This window comes from Anneissia japonica, unplaced genomic scaffold (genome assembly GCF_011630105.1).
Source record: "Anneissia japonica isolate Jap-2015-1 unplaced genomic scaffold, ASM1163010v1 scaffold284800_len683186_cov164, whole genome shotgun sequence".
Lineage (NCBI taxonomy): Eukaryota > Metazoa > Echinodermata > Crinoidea > Comatulida > Comatulidae > Anneissia > Anneissia japonica.
Genome location: NW_022711393.1, coordinates 22078 through 31878, shown reverse-complemented (window position 1 = coordinate 31878; position 9801 = coordinate 22078). Strand labels below are relative to the sequence as shown.

At 34.2% G+C, this 9801-nt stretch overlaps 2 protein-coding genes across 2 annotated transcripts in view; both read right to left on the bottom strand.

The window, feature by feature from the left end:
- Positions 1-4654, bottom strand: part of LOC117107478 (E3 ubiquitin-protein ligase RNF213-like) — a 57078-nt gene extending 52424 nt beyond the window's left edge. The window contains exons 1-6 of the mRNA XM_033249179.1: positions 4462-4654; positions 3899-3966; positions 3228-3492; positions 2155-2253; positions 1859-1975; positions 238-403 (exon numbers count right to left, since the gene is read on the bottom strand). Of these exons, the coding sequence (XP_033105070.1) occupies positions 238-403; positions 1859-1975; positions 2155-2253; positions 3228-3492; positions 3899-3966; positions 4462-4644 (898 nt within the window). The 5' untranslated portion in view covers positions 4645-4654. The remainder of the gene's footprint in view (positions 1-237; positions 404-1858; positions 1976-2154; positions 2254-3227; positions 3493-3898; positions 3967-4461) is intronic.
- Positions 4655-5285: 631 nt separating this feature from the next.
- LOC117107472 (E3 ubiquitin-protein ligase rnf213-alpha-like) overlaps positions 5286-9801 on the bottom strand; it is a 16798-nt gene continuing 12282 nt past the window's right edge. The window contains exons 8-10 of the mRNA XM_033249171.1: positions 7084-7454; positions 6626-6879; positions 5286-5514 (exon numbers count right to left, since the gene is read on the bottom strand). Coding sequence (XP_033105062.1) covers positions 5286-5514; positions 6626-6879; positions 7084-7454 — 854 coding nt within the window. The remainder of the gene's footprint in view (positions 5515-6625; positions 6880-7083; positions 7455-9801) is intronic.

Below are 9801 nucleotides of genomic sequence, written 5' to 3'. Positions count from 1 at the left end.
GGTACCCAGCCATGATTTTCTGAAAATTTGTTGAGTTGGCACGGAATGACCCATATACGTAAATTCTACGACAGAACATTTTGTAAATATGCAAAAAACACCAATAAATCTAAATGACAGAAAAATGGTGAGATATGATAAGCTTTTTAAACACTTGAAGAGATATTTATCTCTAGATGTCAAAAAGAAAATCATTGTACATACATACAAAACATGACTAGAAAATAATTTACTAACCTGATTGTCTGAAGAACCCTGACAATGCTCGCCATGTTAAGCACATTTCAAGAGTAACTATTTTACCATCCCATGATTGATTAACAAAATGAGAGAATAACGCTGTTATTCTGGCCTTAGAATTGTTACCACTGTACGAAAACGTTCTGAAGAATTTTTCAGGATTCTGCACATTTATAAAAAAAAAAAACCAAATTAAATTTTGTTACAGTACAAGTAAAGAATTATTCAGTATCATAAATTACAAACATAACAAAAACCAACTAATAACAAAATAATGAGATTACAAACCCTCGCCCTGTTGTACTGAAAATAATAATGGCCGAACGAGTCAGTTCAGCCTAGTTAAAAGGGGGCCTAGCATCAGAGGCCTTGCATGGCAAGCCCATCAATTGGCCAAATGATCCGCTCGAGTTGGCTCTGTCTGTTGCGGAAATATAAATAACATTCTAAAATCTGCACATTACTTCTGATCAGCACCAACTTTGCGGAGGATTTTACAACTGCTAATGTAGAAAACAACAGCTAATGTAGTAACAACCGTTAATGTAGCACACTCTACAGCTTATGTAGTAAACCCCCCCCCCCACCTGCTAATGTATAAACCCCAACAGCTTTATGTAGTAAAAAGAAAATCAACCCCAGCTAATGTAGAACGCTCAACAGCTAATGTAGTAACGAAAATTGCCTCACAGCTAATGTAACTACTATAGCCATCTAATGTATATTATATATAATATTGCATTATATATATAATATTGCAATGTCACAATACCATTGGCTGAAAAACATGCAAGGAAATAAAATCAGGTTGTCTGCACATTTCCTTAATGGGAAATAAACCTGTGAGGGCACTTTTTAAAAAATGGTCGGCTATGCCTATATGATATCGGGTGCTCATCTTAGTAACCACTAATCAGTAAGGCATAATGGTCTCACATTGTTCATGTCGCAGTCGGTAGTTCCCCATTACCTTTAACATGTTTTTTCAACTTCCGTTATTCTTATTGGTTTCAAATTTAGCAAGCAAAGTAATAAAAAAAAAAAATATCATAATAGCAATAATAAAAATAATAATGGTGGCTATCTTTATAATACATAATAGAAATGATAAAATGGTAAATAAAAAGAGTACTTAATAAAATTATCAGAAATGTGTCATAATAGTAACGGCTATTTTTTTAACATATTGTATGCAATATAGTAATTAAAATAATATAATGTTCAATAACGGTAATCAAAAAGAGCACTTAATAAAATATAATACACCAGCAATGTCTCATGTCTTTAATTCAGTCCCTTGCGATTTAAGATAAAGGATCCAACGTATTTCAGTACGTCTTTCCTTAAGGGACCTGTAGGTGGACCCTATAATGATGAACCTTAAATATTTGATGGCCTGTAGAATTAAATTTTTCACTTTACAGGAAAAATTTTTAGGTTATCCCTGACAGATTTTTTGTGAACACACACCCCACACACAGACTGCGGGCTATTGCAATAATTAACACTATGAAAAGCTTTAATAATGATAATGTAGAATTTAAATTAATAAAATGGACATGCTGCACCAAAAGACATGTGTGACATATTTAAATGTTTCATGGTAGATGTTCCTTACCTTCATGACTTGGATTATAGCTCCAAATGCTTTATCCGAAAATGCTTTCTGGATATCCACATGGAAGGCACTCAAGTCATTGTTGCAATAATAGCTTATCAAATATTCCAAAGCTTGCTTATTTGAAAATATAAAAGTACAGAAATTATTGGAACAAAGGTCCCAGAGGAACATGTTCAATGTTAAAGAGTGTTTCTTTGTGTTACTGATTCTGTTATATTGTTTTAGTTTATCCTTATGGAAACACTGATAACATCAATTATTAGACGCTTTAAAAAATAATGATTAATTCTTACATTATTAATCTGTCGCACAAGAAAATCGAGCAGCCCAGAATTCCATTGATAATTTGCTTTTTCATTGGTAAATGTTACGTTGAAAAACCCATTTACAACCTGCATTAAAACAAATGTGATATAAAAATGTCAAGAACACAATCTTTAAACAGGCATACTCAGATTGAAGCAGTAGCAGACAGAAACATGATTTTATATTAAATATTCATGAGCAAGGGCTGGTAATAGCCAAAAGGTAGTACATTAATATGCAAGTGGCAATTACTTTTATAAAACTAGAGCAGTCACTAGATAGAGTGCATAGCTTCACTCAACAATACGCAGGCCAGTTATAGGCGATTCCATTTTTGTCTTTTATGCTAGAGGGTATATCAAAGGGAAAAAAAATTAATTTCTGAGGGCATGTCCTTGTCTTCCCAAAATTAAACCACCTTTTTCTTAGAATATTATGTACCACTCCACTGAATTTTAGAATGATCCATTCCTTAGTTTTTGCATAATCTTGCTAACAGATGGATAATATATTCATCTTGGAGAAGGTACAATACCATTTATAGTACTATAAACAGGAAATATACTACTTTATTTTAATGGGACCATAATTTTGATATCCAATCTGAAGTATGAGACAATTAGAATACACTCCAATTCACAAGATAAAATTACACTGGCAGGTTTTTTTTAATTTATGAAGCATATTGTTTAACTAGCATGTAATTAACAGACCAGTTACCCCACCCTCTTGCGCTGTCCTTACTTAGCGCTCCCTCTCTGAATGTGTATTTTGGATCCACCACTGTGTGTGCACCAATACAGTATGCAGGGGCAGATTTAGGGGGGGCAGCCCAGCCCCAGACCCCCTTTTGGGAGCTAAAAAAATGGAAAAAAAAAAGAAAAAAAGAAAGAAAAAGAAAAATAATGATAGCCCACAACGCCTCAAATGTTATTTTCGGGCGTCTAGAACACAAAAATTTCCCGGACCCCCTAGGGCATTGTTGTCTCGATCGGCCCGAATTTCGGCCCCCCTTTTGGATATCTCTGGATCCACCCCTGTATGTATGCTAAATACTTACCACAAGATAGTAAAAAATATCAAATGTCTGAAAATACTCCAATGTTAAGGTTAAAACTTTGTGTGTTCTTCGAATAATAGCATTTTGGATTGATTGTTTATCTCCACCATCATGCAATTCAAACTGCCTTAATGCTTCAGAGAACAGCTGCAAATACTGCTGAAGCATTTCCCCACCGTAAGTGTTTGTCATTAATACTTCAATTGTTCGTAGAACTACATCAACTACACCAGCTCTTTGCCTAGAATGCAGTTCCACATTACATCTATAAAATCAGATAACAGAAAAAAAAAGATTAGATTTAGTCAGCCACTTAATAAAATAGCATTGTGTCTACTGCTTGAATTAGTTTCTTTTTTAACCAATTTTTACTCACAAGTCAGCAGAGGTTGGCCTAATTATTACACATTATTTTGGTTCTTCCTAGGACAGGCCTAGAATTGACATCATATTTTGTAGGTTTACTAAACAAAGTCAGCTGCATGACTCTTCAACCTCACAAAAAGGCAAGACTGTTTCTATCTTTAGATTGACACAATGTCGGGTATCCCATCATTACTCCAACCAGATTTACTCTTACAAATATAGAGATGATAAGAAAGTGTCTACTTGTCCAAGTGACACAATGTGTCTTAGTAAATGCATATGCTGAGTAAAACTTAACGATTTACCTTTCTCCACATGTGATATTTTCTTCTTTACCATGTTTAACCAAGTCAGGAATAATTAACTTCAAACACTGATAAAAATTGAAAATTGTTTTATTTTCAACTGATCCTTTTAATGGACACAATTGGCAACAGGTGTCACTAGGACAAAATTTGCCCAAAGACCCAGGCAATTGGCTAAAGTGGAAAAAAAACTGCCAACCTTAAGGTTAGGAAATCAAATTAAAACTGATGTGTCATTCACTCTCACATGTCATGTTTCTCATATGAAATAAGCATTTTACATCAGTGTCTTAAAGGTTTCTTATATTTACTACAATATGGGTTATGCTATATGTTTAGTGCTTCCACTACATTTAAATCAAATGTTAAACTAACAGTTGATTTTTGACTTAAGAATGTGTTTAATTTGGTGTTCAATGTGTTCCATATGTGTTTGATCCAATGACCAGTGTAGTAAGGTGAAGTGCTTAGAGGCTTTGTAATAGCATGAAGCGCTATATAAGAACGACATATTTATTATTATTACTACGCAAGTTTCAGACTGTCACTAAAAATCTACTTACCCCGATATCAGATGAAGTTAAAAACCTCATTTGATTGAGTGAAAAGTCAACAAAAGCACATGCTACAAGAAAATCAAATTTTATTCCCTTCAAAATGTCCAGTGCTTCAAATCTCAGAGTTGCTAAGAATGTACGCTGCATCAGAAGATCAACACTGAGAAGTGGCTGAATCTTTACTAACATTGGTGAAAAGTCTTCCCTGTAAAATAATTAATCATAAGATAGTATAATAAAAAATCAGAAAAATGTGATACAAGCCATAGTAACCCAAATTAATCCTTGAGTATATGTAGTTTGGTTTTAATAATATGTTAGACTTATATAGCAATTAACGCCAACAAGGCCTCGAAGCGCTTCACATTATTACCCCCGGTCATTGGATTAAACGCCTATGAAACACAAACTCAAGCTCCCTGGGGGAGTATTCCATAAAGGTGCAGCAGCTACATCAGCGCATTTTGGCATTTAACCCTATCAGATACCCATTTATACTCCTGGGTGGAGAGAAGCAATGCAGATAAACTGAATTGCCCAGAGACACAAACGAAATGCACAGCGAGGGGATTGAAACCTCGACCTCGAGGTTGGGAACCATACCGTTCCGACTGTGCCAAACCACATTCTTGTTTGCTTCGGTATTAAGATTACTATCAAAATAAGAAGATATAAATTTAGTTGAATTTGGATATATCTATATTCGAAAATTTTATGGAATGAATAGTTAACATTGTTATTAAATATCAATTATATTAAGCAAAACAGAAGATTATTGTCCATTTTATTTTGCCAATTTTACTCTATATACCTGTAACAAAACAAGTTAATTACATTTGATGAATACGTTTGCCTTGTACAGCTTTGACATCTAGGTTGTCATGACCCCACCAACGATAATCATTAATGCTATACTGGTTAAGAGCTTTTGGCCATTCCATCGGCTTTGATTCTTGACGAACAAAATGAAGTAGAGGAAGTACCAAGATAAAAGTTAGATCCACCTTTCTTGGATTCATGGCTCTGTTGCAAATATTTTCAAGTGCCTCAGCTATGCTCCTACAAATGATATTGAAACACACAAGAAATAAAAACCACAGTATGTTTAAAAATGATTGGGCATGGTCCAAATAGACACTGTCTTTAACACTTTGAGCACCATATGTTTTTACAGTTATCCCACATTTAAAAAATCTAAAACTTGTATGGCGCGATTATAAGACGAATCCCTATTTTGCGATCGTAATTTTCTATTTTAAACAGGTAGCTTCAATTTATTAGTCTTGTGCTTGAGAATTACAGTATTGTAACATATAAAAATTAATAGTTAATTATGGATGCTTTTTCACAAATTTAACTCAAATCCTCTGTAATTATCATGTTTGGAAATTAATGTCAAAATTAAGTTACATAATTTTATTTTTGTTCACTGCGATGACATTTCTATTTGATGTTTAAAGATACCAAGATATAAATACAGCTATCAGGCGAATGAAAGTTTTTCACCAAATGAGTGAGTGGGTGATTTCAAATAGCGCTTTTCAGGCAGTCCAGACATCCAATTGAGCTCAAATCTTTTTTACACAAGAACTGTAATAGCACCCTCTATTTGGCTATACAAAAAAAGATATGTTTAAGAGACAGAAAGAATGACACAAGTCACTAGCAAGCTCACTAATTTGGTTATGTTGCCAGGCTCGAGGTAGTGGGTGTGATTCCCACCTGAATCACTGCAAATTTTTTTTTTTTTGCTAGTATTTTGGAATATACTGAGTATTTGGTATGACAAAACATCAGGTAGAGCAAAACATCACTCCTATGATATGTATGTAAAGGTCATTTGTGGAACTGAAAAGTATAGTAGGTACTAGAAGATTATGGAAGTTTAGAAGAGAATTAGAGAATTAGGTGAAGAGAATTTGAAAAGTAGGCTCTTAAAGACTTAGAATGAGATGGTGCAGATTGCAGAATATGAATGTCCACACAACTACACAATTAAAGTTTAATGGGACAATCTCTGATTTCCTCAGATATTTGTCACATAAAACTTGACAAGTAAAACAAAGAATACAAACTGGCATTAAACTATGAATAATGATAATTGGACAGTGAATAAATTTAAAATATGTTTTAAAATAATCTATAAAAAAACATAAACTATTAAAAATACCTCAGATGTTGACCAGGGAATGTGTTTTTAATATCGTCTATCAGTTTCTCATATTGCTGTTTCTGCAAATCAGATGGAAGAACTAGCGACTGAAGAAGTAATCGTCTTGTTTCATTTTCAAGAAATGGAAAACGTTTATCAACCAAGGCTATTGCCAGTCCTGAAACCAGTCTTTGAGATAACATTGTTTGGCTAAGATTTTTCTCATCTCTTCCAATTTCTTTGAGTTTACCATTAAAGTATTTTTGTAACACCTGCAATTTCGGGGAAAAATTGAATTTTTATAAGTAAAAATTGAGCCTCATGTGATAATCATTTATGAAGAATAATTTTACATTTTAAAAAATTAGGAAAATAAAATACACAGTACACGCTAACATACCTCATATACTGTAGTACAGTACTTTTATAACTTTTTTTTTTAAATCACTGATAAACATTATAAAATATGGAAATACCTTTTCCACAGAAAATTCTCCTGGCTTCCACCTGTCAGCAAAAGAACCACTTGTATACCAATCTGAAATTACAAACATATTGGCCATACACTTTGCAACATTACATAATCTGTTTATCGCTTCCAGAGCAGTTTCCATGCCTATCATCTGACCCTTCTGGTTGCATACAAACCCTTCCCACTCTGGCAGATATGAAAGCATTGCGTACATCTGATCTTGTAAAAGTTTAGTCTGTACGTCTGAGCCCAAATGCAGCACATTCTTAAGGCTGTTCCAAAGCCTTCCTTGGAAGGATTTACTCTCAGTTTTTGGCTTTCTGAAGTTCTCAGTTTCCTTAATCTGCATAGCACCATCAAACTGATGCCAGACACCTGTAAAAATAATCCGAAAATTTTCCACATTACCTTAATGATGAAAGGGGTTATACAGTTGTGTAATAATAACAACAGGTATAAATAGGAAGCACACTACTGAGACTAACTTTAAGTTAATTCTTTATTCAGCACAAGCTTTCGCTAGCAGTTATATTGCATCATTAAACATATAGCATCAATGGATTTTTTATGTTCCTCATCTATTGCTAGTTATGCCATTACATGCATATAGGTGAAACTATCCAAACTATTAGACGACAAATGAATGGACACAAATTGACGTAACTATAAATACAGAGGATGGTTGCTATCCATTCGAATTTATATTTTTAAAAACCCACTGTTTATCTGTGCAGCTTTAAAATAGTTTTAAAAACAGAACTGATATAGTGACAGCTAAACAAAAATGTATTAACATCAATATGGCCTTAATATAGTTCAAGGCTCTGTGAATTATTACAAATTTAGTTTACGTTTATTGATCTACAAGATGGCATTGTTACTCAGGGTGTTTCTCCTGACTAGAAGCAACCATTCTTGAGAACAGTTCTTATAAAGAATGGTTCTTTGTCTAAGTAGAAACAGGGCCAACAAAAAATAAACATTCTTCCTACCAAAGGACTGTTCTATGTTGGGTAATTTTTAGCAGCAACACAAATAATGCCCAATTTGAACAAGTCATCCTAGAGGCTTTTAAACCAATGCTTAATAATACTGTTGAAAAGAACCCAATTCTCAACTCCATATTTAGGACTCTTGTATGACTTTACCTTTGGATATTAATTAACTTCTTCAAAAATGGATCAGGAACGTTGGCGGCAGATGCATCCACCCGTCCAGTGATATGATATATTTATAGTTGATATTCACTTATTTATTTATTAGTGAAACTTTCAATAATTTATCCCACTCCCTGCTGTAAAGCGCAGAGGTATTTTACATCATGCGCTATGTAAGTCGACAATTATTATTAGGCTAATATAGGGACCAATATTGGCCAAAGGTAAAACTTTTGTTTTCAAAAGCAACAATATATTCTGATTGTTGAGAACGAAAGTAAACTTTGTTTTATTTGACTACAATCACAGATGAGCTTTTATGGTATAAGGAATCATAACTGTTTTTATCTGGTTTATCATGCACAATCAGGATGGAATCGAAATGCAGTTTCAGCACAGTCATTTTTGTGGTAGTCTGATTATCAACATGATTAGAGTAAGCATTTCCAATACCCTTTTCACACTGACTTTTAACAATAGACCGAATCGGCGGCTCGGGTCAAGTGATTTATTGTGGATATTAGGGTTTGTTCACATATATCGTGATTGCGAGACAACAGTGCATTAAATATGGCTTTGCGTTGTTTTTGATATTAGTCAAGTCACAGATGTTGCAAATGTTGGTTGGAATGCAAGTTATAATTTGGTAAATCACTTAGAAGTGTTCCAAAATTAAATTTTCAAATACTTATCTGTTTGGTTTGGTAAGGCTCCAATGGAAAGCCTGGAATTTTTTCAAGGAAAGGTACGGTACCTTCACGACGTGCATATTGCTCCTGTGAGTCGTCGCTGGCTGAGGTACTTTTTAGGTCTAAGCCAAGAATATTATTCAGGGCAAAATGCTATAGCAGCATGAAAAAAAAAAATCTCCCCATTCCTTGCAAAAGTATTATTTTACAGTTTATTTTAAATCCAAAATTAAATCATAGGATGTTTGTAGTTACTGCTGAGGATAATGATCATCATATGACATTATTATTATGTACCAACCAGGTCTATTATCACCAGCCTGTTTCACAAATTTGGTTGAGCAATCAGTACCTTTAAGGGTTATTTTCTACTTTATTACCTATAGTACTCGACTACAGAGATATAGAGTTGAGGCATAAGAACTCCCTCCCTGTTCCGAGCCCGGTGAAGGCTTAACACTCACAGTGTAGCCTAGGCCTATCCTAACTGTATGTCTAACTTACTGTACACTAGCAGCATTCCAGAGCCTAAATAAAATGCACAGAGATTGCCAAAGTAATTATAAATCACTATTTAAAAAGAAACATAGGCCTACTGCCTTACTTTACTTTGGGTCGCTGTCTAAAAAACATCATAACTCTCTCAATATGCTGTGTTCAATGAGCGCACTGTGGTTTACGATGTGTATGTTTATATTTCGTACCCACTATATGTCAAATGACCAGTAATAGCTGGAGTCGCTAATTCGGTCTACTAGTATCAAGCTGTAACAACTTTGATCTTGCAAAATATTGTCTTTGTTTCACACCAGGGACGTATTCAGGGGGGGAGCCGTGGGAGCCGCGGCTCCCCCCCCCCTTTGTACATAGTGTTAA